This window comes from Protopterus annectens, chromosome 3.part0, assembly GCF_019279795.1.
Source record: "Protopterus annectens isolate FY-2018-M chromosome 3.part0, PAN1.0, whole genome shotgun sequence".
NCBI lineage: Eukaryota > Metazoa > Chordata > Ceratodontiformes > Protopteridae > Protopterus > Protopterus annectens.
The window spans coordinates 13,493,753-13,506,947 of record NC_056731.1 but is presented as its reverse complement, the minus strand read 5'-3'; the positions used below and the strand labels follow the sequence as shown (position 1 = coordinate 13,506,947).

General features: G+C 37.1%; 1 protein-coding gene across 2 annotated transcripts in view; it reads left to right on the top strand.

Annotated features, from left to right (window-relative positions):
* The window catches only part of LOC122796236 (amyloid beta precursor protein binding family B member 1 interacting protein), a 1,476,726-nt gene that overhangs the window by 1,346,158 nt on the left and 117,373 nt on the right, over nucleotides 1-13,195 (top strand). For both annotated transcript variants that reach the window (XM_044064553.1, XM_044064552.1), the window contains one exon: nucleotides 12,285-12,376. In XM_044064553.1, coding sequence (XP_043920488.1) covers nucleotides 12,285-12,376 — 92 coding nt within the window. The remainder of the gene's footprint in view (nucleotides 1-12,284; nucleotides 12,377-13,195) is intronic.

Below are 13,195 nucleotides of genomic sequence, written 5' to 3'. Positions count from 1 at the left end.
GGAAAGACAATCTGGTGAAGAAACTTTTTATGAGAAAGAGGAAGATGGTACGAGGAAACAAGTATCCAGTAAAGAAATGGATTGATTGAATGAGAGAAGACCTGTGACAGTCAGGCATGACCATCAAGGAAAGTAAGTGTGTCACTGAATCAAAGATGGCAACAGTTGATGCAACACCTTGACCCCATGTAGAAAATAGTGTAGTTTTGATGATGATCAAGGCAATATCTAAGGCACAGAACACTGCGTCTATGTGACCAGATAACATACCAGGCTGCCTACTGGTCAACCTGAAATATGGCCTGTCTGATCCCCTGCAAAAGCTATTCAGTATCATCCTCAAAACAGGCTTCATACTGGATGAGTGGAGGACAGCAACAGTCATTAGTTTGCACAAAGATGAGGCTTTAGCAGACCTGGATAATAATCGACACATAAGCCAGACTAGCCTCATCTGTACTGCTATGGAAGGGATAATTATAGAATTAATAAGGATATAGTTAACTTCCATACACACAGCCCAGTCAAGGTCAGCTTCATCAAAGGCAGGTCCTAACCACTTAACTTAGTCAACATCTTCAAACAACTTACTGAAGCAATTGATAAATGTAAAACAATGCACAGTGCATATCTAGACTTTGCAAAGGCATTTTGACAGTATCCTGCACTCAGGTATTGTAGATAAACTCTCCCAGTCTTATTTGACATTACTTCTCGGAAGTTAAAAATAATGTCAAGTGTTTGTGGCTGACCAAGTCTGCAGATGACTGACACCAGAGGGTCTGTCCCCAACAAATAGCTGATATCAAAACCATGGACTAAACCTAAATGCAAAGAAGTCTATAATTGCATTCTTCAGCAAGCATGACTCCCCTTGCAACTGTCACATTGTGACAGCACATCCCTGAAAACTGATTCCATAGTTAGGGATCTGGGAACCTATGCCAGCAATGAACTGTCCTTTGATTGCCATGTATAAACTGTTGTAAGGAAGTTCTCATTGCACAGCTTATATCTAAAGGTACTGTGTCCAGATCTAGGGATGTAATTGTTTTATTATGATTTGTAGCCATTGGGCTGATCATTGTGTATAATGCTTTTCTTGGCATGTACCTTTCCAGATACATGTCACAACTGGAATGACAAGAATACTAACTAACACAAAAAAAAAAAAAAAAAAAAATCAGGGGCCTAAATTGTAAAAACTATGCAGACCATCTCAAAGTCTTGTTCCTCTTCCCAGTATCATACAAGCTACAGAGAGGTGACCTGTGCCTTGTGTATAGAACTTCAACAGACCCTATTTGGTCAGCCTTATTACACATTTGCAAGTCCAATGGTATTATAAAGATCTCAAACTCTTTTGCAAAACAAAGTATGTTGGAGGGATAGGTGTGTATCATAGAGAGTACCACATCTGTGGAACCATCTCCCACTCCACAAAAAGCAAAGTATTTCTGTTACTCTAGTTAAGTTAAATTTGGATGAATGGATGGGTAACTGCAAATTCAGACCCATTTTAGCAACATGTAAACATCCCAACATATCCTTGTTCAGCCCATCTCCGGTTTATTTGTATACAAAATATAAGGGCTAAAAACTGCATGGAAATGTAAGGCTAGGGGTCTTAAGATCCTTGCACATCAATAACCTCAGAAGTACCTATGAATTTATGAATCTGTGGTGGTGATGACCATCTTCAGACATCATGGAGTACTCCAAACATAATTTTTTTAAATGCTTGAGCAGTTTTGTAGCATACAGACACAGTATGCCAACACTGTAATTCCAGCCCTAATACTGCATGTATGAGATAGTTGCATTGTCATGCTTTAGGTGTTCTTGACAGAGTGAGCTGAGTGGTCATCAGAATGTACCAGATACAGGTAATGGAGTTCAGTTACTGAGTCTGTTGGTAAAATGTATTTGGTCTTGGCACAGCAGGTATCCCTAACACTTGCAGCACTGGCATAGTGTTGAGTATGGCGGGGGTATTTTGTTCCCACTTTGTGCATCTGTACAAGGGACAGAGCTGAGATTTAGTATCAAGATCAGTATAGCATTGCTGAATGGTGGAGGCCCTCCGTTACACTATCATCATCTTATAATTTAGCACTCTGTGTATTTGAAAGAAATAATACAGTTATCTGACTAGTAAAGAGTAGTAAAGCAGAAAGGGCTGTAGTGATGTCTTTCTTGTATTTCAGAAAGGCCAGTACCGCACAGTAAAGTTGCTCAACAAATTGGTATTGAAGTGATTCATATAGGTACCATGGGTACAACACAGAGAAAACAGCACAGGAGCAAAGTAAATGAGTTCACTCAGATGAAAGGAGAGTTTCCATTAGCTACCGCACAGCTCAGTGAGGGAACCAGCCTTTTTTAATATCTATATACATGTACCATTAAAGAAGATGTAAAAGGAAAAGTATGCCTTTCTGCTGATTAGACAGAGATACAACAAGGCTTATACCAGAAAGATAAAGGGTAATCTTGAGCTAAGGAGGCAGTTGTGGCAAAGCAGCAAAGAAGACAGGTAGATTACTGGCAGGTACAGGAAATATCACTGTTAGAAAATAAGAAATAATTTTGTAAATTGAAAACAAAATCTGTAATTTTACCAACATGGGTTTACTTACAGGTCTTTATGCAAAAGTCAATCTGGACATTTATCTTCGCCATTGAAATAGTACAAATAATGAAAAAAACTCAGATCTCCCAAAAAGCTGCTGGGCTTTTCTAAGTCTTAAAGCAAGATATTACAATATAAGGCATGCATGTACATTACCACCTTACCAGTCAGTTTGCATTCAGTTACCACTTCCATTAGATTAGCAGAAAACCCATTTCAAACACATGCTCAGCAACCATCACATACAGTTTACAGAATGTATAAATGTTAGTGAACCAGGATAATCTGTAAAATTACTAACTGAAATTTGAACACAATTCTCAGGCTGATGGGTCCGTAGTTTGTGTTTTTTGTCTTTGCTTCAAGCATCCTGTTGCTGTATAGTGTTCTCATCTACAACACTGAATTGGATGACATTTACACTACATTATCAGAGTTGTAGATAATTTACAAAATTACTTCTGTTTGCATAATGAGTATCTTATTCTGTTTGAAAGTACATGTTGTAAGGCTTAGGGAAATTAAAGCATTTTTTTTAATGGAAAGATGGGTGGATGACTGGCACTGTAGCAAATGAGCTTCATCCTGTAATCAGGTGTTGAGACTGTCAGCATCTGCTTATCAGGTGACTCTGAACAAAATACTTCCACAAACAGTGCTCGCATGTCACCCCTGAAAAGTGGGATGTGTCCAGTAGGTTTACATAGTTAATAAGTGAAAAAATGCAGCCTTCTTGAAGAAGCCATAGCATCATAGGCATTTTCAGTAACTGATAGAAACAGACATAAGCCAATTCTTATGCTTGATGGGAAAAAAAAAATACACTTTTGATGATTAGGATTTGCCAGTTTTATAGAAGACGGGAAATGTTCAGACCTATGTACTCCCAAGTGGCAATTATCTGTCATCAGACTCTGGAGACAAATCAGAAATGTTTACTGAGGCTTATGCAAGATAAATATTTTGTATTCAGAGACAGTCCTACTACAGTGTTTTAGCACATAAATATGCAGCACCATGGTTGTCTGTCCCTGTGGTCATGCTAAACTTTAGCATTCTGGGGGTGAGGCATATGCTAATCATCTATGTGCTGTCCCTCAAAACTGCCTGTGGTAAGACATTTATGCAGCTGTGTGATTCTTGGTGATTTAGAGAATCGCTCAGCTGCATAAATTAACATGCCCACTCACAGCCACCTGTGCTCATGAACACGGCCAAAAGCTCCTTTTCGCCCATCTTGGTAGAGGTAATGGTCAGGAAGTTTAGTGGACAGGTAGTATTAGTGTGTGTGTGTGTGTGTGTGTGTGTGTGTGTGTGTGTGTGTGTGTGTGTGTGTGTGTGTGTGTGTGTGTGGGATTGCATATGCAAGTGTATGTGTGAGTTTGTGCCTGCCAGGGAGGTCGCAGGGGGGGGGGGGTTAGTTAGGAGATGGGGTAGGTTTTTGTGGTGGGAGGTGGGCTATTATCATATCTCCACACTCACCTAGACTAACTAGAAGAGACACTAGACACCAGGGATAACTTTTACATCATGCCTCAGTGGAACTTAAAAAAGATATGGGTCGGGGGAACACAAAACGTTAGGGATAACTCTTAACATTGTGCTTTAATGGCACTTAAAAAATACATGGATATGGGGGGGGGTCACACTAGACTCTGGGGATATTGCATATAGCGGGTCTATATTACATATTCGAATGCTTAAATGTTAGAATCGCTAAAGATCGACCTTTAGTGATCGAACATTCAAATGTTCAAATATGTAAAAAAATAATATTAAAAAAGAAAAAGGCAAGGATTTAAGCAGGGGGCTATTTAAATATACCAACTCCGAGATCACACTTCAGTGCGCTACAGTTCGGAAATGGAAAATTTCCCATTCCCTACACTGTAGTGCAATCTTGGAGTTGGTATATTTAAATAGTGGGGGGTGTGGGTGTGCACAGGGGCTTACCCCCCTGCTTACACCCTTTAGTTTTTTTTTTCCAATTTTTTTTTCCATTTTTATTTATATTCGAACATTGAAATGTTCGGTCACTAAAGTTCAGTCTTTAGCGATTTGAACATTTAAGCATTTGAATATGTAATATAGACCCGCATATAGCATGCCGTAAAGGCACTAAAAATTATTCAAACCCAGTACTGTACCACTTCACACAGAAAGTATTGGTCATCTGTGCCATCACTAGACAGCAGGGATATTGAAAAGTTATGCCTAAGTGTTGAAAAAAAGTAAATTAATGGGGGTTGATCTCTGCACCCCTGACACAGAAAGCAGCAGCACTAACCTGCTGCATAACTAATACATTAGTGCTGCACGGTTTGTTTTTGTTTTGTTTTGCTTTTTAGATGTTAAGAAGTATGAAACTCTTGTCTCTGCAATTATTCAGTGACTACAACAGTTCGAGTTATGAGAGACAGGGCACTTTTAAGAGACAACAGCATGAGTGTCCTGTAAAATCATGGGCACAGACATGACAGGAATGTGTGTGTCTGTGTCCTTGTGGAGGGTGGCTTCAGTACAAAGCTGGTAGGAACACCAGACAACACTAGAGATGATATTGAAATTATAATGTGGATTCAAATAGTTAATAGCTCAAAAAGGTATAGTATAAAGTTGCCCTTTATGAACACTAGGAAGAATGAAACTGTAATGTCTGGCATTATTGACTGACTATAAGAATCCATGATTTACCAGATCAGTGACATAAACATACAGAGAGACATTGGGGATGTTCAGACAACTCAGAGACAAGTAAGAGGTATGTAGTGTGGGAGTGTGTGTGTCTGCGTGTGTGTGTGTGAATGTGTGTGAAAGAGAGAATGAAGGGAGTCTCTGTGCCAATGAGATGCATGGACCGCCAGTGTTAACTACCACAGGAAAGTGCAGATTTGCACTCGTGATAGTTACGAGCAATTGATAAACATGCAAATTAGTTGATAATGTGGTCTTTCCTCATTGTGGCTTACATGTCTTTGACTTGCACATCTATGCATTGTGTAAACAGACCTTTTTTATTGCAGCTCCTACCACCAGCAGTGGGTTTCTTTCTGAATCCTGGGTCTGTGATTCACGTGGAAGGTCATAAGATATTATTTTGCTGTGTTTTTGTGGTTTCCTTGATCACATGCACTGGACATCACAAAGGGCAGCATTCTGCTGTCCGAAGAAGAGTGCATTTCCATCTTTTCAGGAAGCTTATTAGTGCATATACTGTGTCAGTGATGAGTGGGCATTTGCACAATGAAGTCATACATCATCCTTTACTCATAACAGCTTTTCTGCCCTATGTGGTTACCTTTCCTCTCCATACTGGTAGTGCAGTAAAGCAGGAATTTCTCCATATTAATGATGGATGATTTTGTTGATGAATTCTGGCCAGGAACAACTTGTGTTACTGGCTACTGATCTGCAGGTCCTCAAAAGACAGAACTGTTATTAAAAATATGTATATACATTTTACTAAAACAGTCAACTTTTCCATTTCTGGACTTGGAGTAACATGTGTAGCATTCCAGTTTCCACAGAAAAAAGTCAGTTTCACTCTGCAAACAACCCATATTTTAGATGAAAACACCAACAGAGATTGCAAGTCCCCTTGCCACTCTGAGAAGGTGGAAGTAGCACTTCAATGAGGGCTGATTGAGATATTACACAATATATCAGTGAGCTGTTTACAATTGGATCATGGTGTGTGTGTGTGATAGTAAATGGAGGGAGTGTGTGTGCCAATAATTATGCCTGAGGAAACCCGAGTGAACATTAAGGAATGAGAGTTGTTTTGGATGAACTCAAACCGTGCATATAGTGGCATTTTTTTAAATTAAATAAATGTTTTCCTTTTTTTACTTTAGTAATATTGTAGTCCCCTCTGATGTGTCTAAGTATCTCTACACTGTGTACCACTTAACTTTCAGTGCATCCATATTTCAAGATAATAAACATCAGAGAAGAGAATATTGTCTTTTTGGATATTACTTCAGTACATTACTCGGCATTCTTTACAACTTATATAACATTATTTACTATCGGTTTTATTAAAAGTAATGCATGTTCTGGCCTTGGTCTCTGGCGCACAGGGATGGAGCCCTGACTGTGACCTAGGCAATTCTGTTTAATTAATGACCTCAGCACTGGAGGTGCCAGGGAGAGAGGGAGAAGAAGTTTGGGGTTATTGCCACTTGCCTCTCCTGTACAGAGAGGGGAGGTTGCATGCACCCAGAGGCACAGAGAGCAGTGTAAACTTCTTGGTGGAATCCAGAGGTACAACCACACATGATGGGAGGAGCAGGGTTGCTTGAAGGACATGATCCTTGTGGAAGTGAGGGAGGCATCCTCAGCAGAGTGCTGACTGCACACTCCTCCCAACTCCTCTGTGTGTGTGTATGTGTATGTCAAGACTGGGGAGAAAGCAGACACCTTGAACAACCCTCAGTGGCTGCCTCAGAGTTGAACTCTCTGTCAGCTCTTGCCCGTGGAAGGGAACAAATGAGTTGATTGCCTGAGAAAGGTTTTGATGGTCAGCAGACTGTGTAGGGGAATTAACAAAAAAGACTCCTGTATACTAGCTAATGAACTTTAATGAGGCATAAAATAGCATTAAAATAAAATAACACAATGCTTTCAAGTCCGGCTCTTCCTCAGTTATACATTTCAAAGTATAAAAACAACTTAAAGATAAATTAATTCATATAAACATTCTTTTACTTCTAATCCTTTATATCCTTTAATGCATCCCAGCATGTCAAAACATTCTTAAAGAAATATAAAAAACATGTATTAAGAAGGTCTTTCAGCTTTTCCCGGTTGGGGTCACCACGGCGGACCTCCGGTCCACTAATTATTGGCAGTGAATTTTTACGGTGTTGAGTTGCCAGCCCAGTGCCCATCCTTCAAAGAAGGCACACCCACACATGCATGCACCTACCTGTATGTTTTTTAATTCAGTCGACCATGGGGAGGACATGCAGACTCCGCACGGAAGGCACTCCAGCCGTGAATCGAACTGGAGAGCCTCATGTATTAAGGTACATGCATAAAATAATGAAAATTCACAATTGCTCTCTTTTCTGTTTTAATACTAGTGTAATAGTAACAGCAGCATGTAAATCAGGGTAATTCCCATTCAAAAAATACTTTATCCATTTATATTCATCAGTTCAGTATTTTTAATACATCACCATTCTCTTACTTTAAAAAAAAATGAATAATTCTAAAACTAAAATCATGTGTAAAATTGTAGTCAGTAATATGTTTATAAAGTGCATTTTTGCTAATCTAGTTTGTTTATTTTTACTATTACTACATTGACCAATTTCCTTATAAAACAGCTGTTGTTTCAAGTATATTTCATTCTTAAAACACATATTTAAGATACAGACCAAATAACTAAGCTCAGGAACTGAATTAAAAATGGACCAGTTATTTTATATAATGTTTCTTACTTGATAGAGCCTTCTTTTATATTTCATAATATATCTAATATTTTCATTATGACATACTTTATCTGAATGAAATATATCCATACTTAAATCAGAGTAAGGTAAGGTGCACCTATTTTATTAATTGTAAACCAACCTTTTCTGTTACATGTATATCTGGGATACAGACTTCTAAAGTGTAAATATTTATTTGCCTGAACTTCCTTGTTAAAAGGAAGTATTAAATACACCTTCATGAATAGTAATAAGCACATCTAAAAAAGTTGTAGTATGAGCCGAGAAATTGAATTTTAATGTTTAAAAAACTAGTAGCAGTATGTAGTTAGGTCAAAAAACATATAACAAATCTTCAGTTCCTCTCCGTACTAAAAATATGTCAAACAATAAGCTTTTATAATAGACATACATATTCACTGTAGATGTTATTTTCATAAACATGCATTTCTTCCTAATATGAAAACATTATATTAGCAAATGCCTTAACAAGGAAAGTCAGGCAAATACATATTTACACTTTAGAAGTCTGCATCCCAGATATAATAGTGTGGTTAGGAGTCAATTCCTACATGCTAGTAGGCATCATATGAATGATAAGGAGTTCTTGAAAGCAATAGATGGCATGACTAAATCTTTTCAACTCAGAAATTATGAGGAGGATTTATTATTAGGTAACAGGGAGAAGGTTGTTTTACAGTGTAATAAATAGGTGCACCTTACTTCTCTGATTTAAGTATGGATAGCTATAATTCAAATAAAGTATGTCATAATGAAAATATTAGATACATTATGAAATATAATAGAATGTATGAAACACTATACAAAATAATTGGCAAGTTATTAATTCAGTTCCTGAGCTTTAAACAGTTGTTTGGTATGTATCCTAAATTTGTGCTTAAGAAAAAATAATTTAAGATAACAGCTATGTTACAAGGAATAGGCAATATATTAATAATAAAAGTAAAGAAATTAGTATAATGTCTAAAGGAAGAGTTCCATGTTATAATTGCACTTTTTATAGAACCATATGTAAGGATAAAGACTGTATTTACCAAGTGACAGGAAAAAGATTGGAGTTTTTATGCTTTGCAACTTGTAATATTAATTCCTTAGCGACATGTAACAAATGCAATTGCTTTTATGTTTGTAAAAATAATGGAAAGTTAAAAAAACAGGATATATGAACAGCTGTCAGACATAAGATGGGAAAGATTAGCACAAATGCACTTTATAAACATACTAATTAGAAAGATTCTACACATGATTTTAGTTTGAGTTATTCAAAGAATTTTTATAGGTAAGAGAGTGAACAGCTGTCAGACATAAGATGGGAAAGATTAGCACAAATGCACTTTATAAACATACTAATTAGAAAGATTCTACACATGATTTTAGTTTGAGTTATTCAAAGAATTTTTATAGGTAAGAGAGGGGGTGATGTATTATTAATTATACAATGTCATCTCCCAAAATACGAGAAACGTACACGCTAATTGGCCAATCCAACCAGCATGCACATTGTAAATCCAAAGTAACCTAAGAAGTCCGGCTGCTAAAGAATGCCGCAGCAACAATTTCAAGTAAACGAAACTGCATTTATGGTATTGCCCCAATGGAGCTGCACCACTTTTTGTGAAAATATCAGATGTATTCTTTGCAATATTAATTTTTGACAACAATCCACCATGGGCAGCTATTAACAGGTTTATTTGGCTGACAACAAGAAACTTCAAAAATTCTAGTAAACAAACATATAAAAAGAACCTTACTGTCTTGTGTGGTAACTTTGGATTTTGATCGTTGCATTTCCTCAATGCCCGAAAAACTCCTTCTGTAACCACGCCCCCTACTTAGAAACACGTAATGACATGTAGTGGCAGAAGTACCTAAATCTTCTGTACCAAAAGGGAAAAACAACGTTAAGTATAGGATCTCAGGCCTACCATATGATGAAGCAACACTCATCTCTTTCTTTATGCAGGGAGGTAGAGCTTTTGTATGAGGAAGGGTGCATTTTTTTATTAAATAATAATTATGATTTGGAGGTACTGATCAATACCAAATAAAAGTGAAGGTCATTGTTCTAATTCCGGGGTGGTTGTTTGACAATGTTTTGTTTGTGTTACTTCGTGGTTAAAATACTGCGGAGTCGGATTTTTACAGATGCGCCCCTGTACTTTGTGCTCTATTCCGCCTTTCTACGTTTAGCTCGTAATTAAGAAATGTGTGATTGTCATGCTTTTTGAAAGTCTGCTTTGTATTTTATTGTGAGCGGTACCCACATTTATAGTGTTTATGGTGTTGGCCCCATAAAGGAAAAGTACCTAATTTTTTAACTGATATTCATGGTAAACAGAAAATAATATTTTAATTCATCAAAACATTTTTTTATAAGTAAAACCAGCATATTTTAACCATTCTATGACCTTCCTACTTAAACTTGTTAGTGAGCTGTTAGTATGTTTTCCACATTTTGCCCATTTGTTCCACATTATATGGGCTAGTGTTCCTCATTTTGCGGATGGAAGGTTGAGAGCTATGCCTATGGTGAGAGGAAAATGAATATCTGAAAAAAAAACACATTTGTTTTTATACAACGTCACCTCCTATTGTTTACAATATAATTCTCAGAAGTTCAAGACAAAACAGAGGGGCTGTGGCTGACTAAGTCAAAGTGTGGATTATTTTATCTCACAAAAAGTGGAAGAATACAAAGTAAAGTAAACAAAAACCTAAATAACAACAGCACATACATAACACAACACAAAACTAACATAATTGCATAATAGCAATAACCCACGGCTGGGTGTGAGTAATGCTGGATTTACCCACGTTTGGCTTTGTTTGGTCACTCGGGCTTCACCATTGTGACCAAACCACGCCAACCGTGGGTAAATCCAGCATTGCCCACACCCAGCTGTGGGTTATTGCTGTAATATTGAGCTTGCTGAATATAAATGGGTAAATTATTTTACAGCTGGAAATTATCCTAGTTTAAATGTTGCTGTTACTATTAAGCAAGTATTAAAACAGAAAAGAGAAGACTTGTGACTTTTCATTATTTTATACATGTTCCTTAGTACATGCCTTTGGTATTTTTGTAAGAGTGATTTGATTTTTTGGGCTGAGTTAAAGGATACAAAGGATTAGAAGCAAAAGAATGTTTATATTAATTCATTTATATTAGGTGGTTAATTAGCTGATTGCTCAAATTACATGAGAGTTTTTAAGTTGCTCTTTTTATACTTTAAACATGTATAACCAAGGAAGAACTGGTTTCAAAAGTTTTCTGTTATTTTATTTAATGATATTTTATGCTTCATTAAAGTTCATTAGGTGGAGTATTGGAGTCATTTTGTGATTTTTCATTGGACTTCATTTTAGACTCCATCTTTGGTCACAGTGTCTTGTACTATGTGTTTCTTGGGAAAAATTGTTATCATTTGTTTTGCAACCTTATGGAAGGCCTACTGCATGTTTATGTTGTTACAGAAGCACTCAGTGTTTCAGTTGTTTGCCACATGTTGCAAACGTCATCATTTCTTTTTTGTTTGTGACCTCAGACCTCTTTCTTACCATCTGTCTCATCCCTCCTAGCCACACTGAATGAGCATATTTGTTCCCCAGGGTGAGGGTCTAAAAGTCCATTTGTTCTCTGGGGTAAAAGTTAAGCTAACTTGGGAGCAGGAGCCATCGTCAGTGAAGCATGTGATTTTTGCTGTAATTTCTACCATCCAGGTACATGAGATTATTGGCAGGGGCTGGTTTGCATTAGGTCTTTATGATGCCTCTACATATGACATGATCAAGCAGCCCTGCCCGTCCTATAATCAGGCCCCAGAGAATGATTCCCCTGCCTATACTAAGGATTCTACCACCAAAAATGTGGCCTGAACACATGCCCTCACTCCTCATCTAAAGAAAGGCAAGCTAGTCCTCCTCATTCCTTCTCCCCCTTTGTGCCATCACCAGCGACTACATGAAACACTAGTCATACTTAGGTCACCTGGGTCATAGAGCTTTAACCTTCCATGTCAGTGAAGCTAAAATGATTATTTTTAAGAATCAAGCCCAGGGTTAGTGGATATTAACTCTTTCATGATACATTACTCAATATTTCAGCTGTGCTGCTAACAGTCAGGATTTCCAGAATGTACTTGTGATAAAAATGTATAAAAATATTTTAAACCTATCTTTCACTGTTTTCTTTGCAGATACAGCTCAAGCAAATGGACAGATCTGCCAGACTGTAACTCCTGTGAGTTCAGCCTTTTCTGAGGCATGGAAGAGAGCTGAAATATCCAAGGTATGGAAAAATTAACAAAAAGTCTGTTTTCAAAATAAATACGTAGGTATCGTGCAGTGTACACATTAAGAAACAATGTGAAAGGTATACTCCCACTCAGATGAACTGTAATTTGACACCATAAAGTGCTATCTACAAATATTGCTAGTCTAGTTTCTAATAAGGTATGACTGTGAATATAAAGCCATTTCCTAAGTAAGAAAAGCAAAGTCACATTTTTGACATGATCACTTAGTGGGGGAATAGTACTATATACCAAAATACTGAGGCTAGACATTTGATACTAAAGTGCAAAGAAAATAAATTTTCCTGAAGATGAAAATTTGGGTCTTCACTTAGAGAAGAGCATGATGCATTGTGGGATTTTTTGAGGGAGTGAAGAATCATATGCTGTGATTACTGGTTCCTTGGAACATTTTCAGCAGTCAAGCCATTCTGTAACTCTCTAAGGTAGTGGTGAGAAATGTGAATTGCTCGTCATTCTCTATTTCTCTTTTGAATATTAGGGGGGGGGGTCCATCTAAGTAGAGGTTAAGTGAACACAAAGAAGCAATTGTCCTACACTGCATGAAGGCCAGAAGAAGGAGTGATGACGAAGGAAAGTAAAGTAGTGTTATGCTTAATAAGCTTGGAAAGCAAGGCATTCCTCCAAAGAGATTTGGTAAATAAATATATTATTCCGTTTATTTTTCTTTTCTTCCTTTTCTATATGGCATTTTTTTTGTGTGTGCATGTTTTTGTATGTATATATATTAATATATATATATATATATATATATATATATATATCTGTGTGTCTGTGTATATGTATATATATAT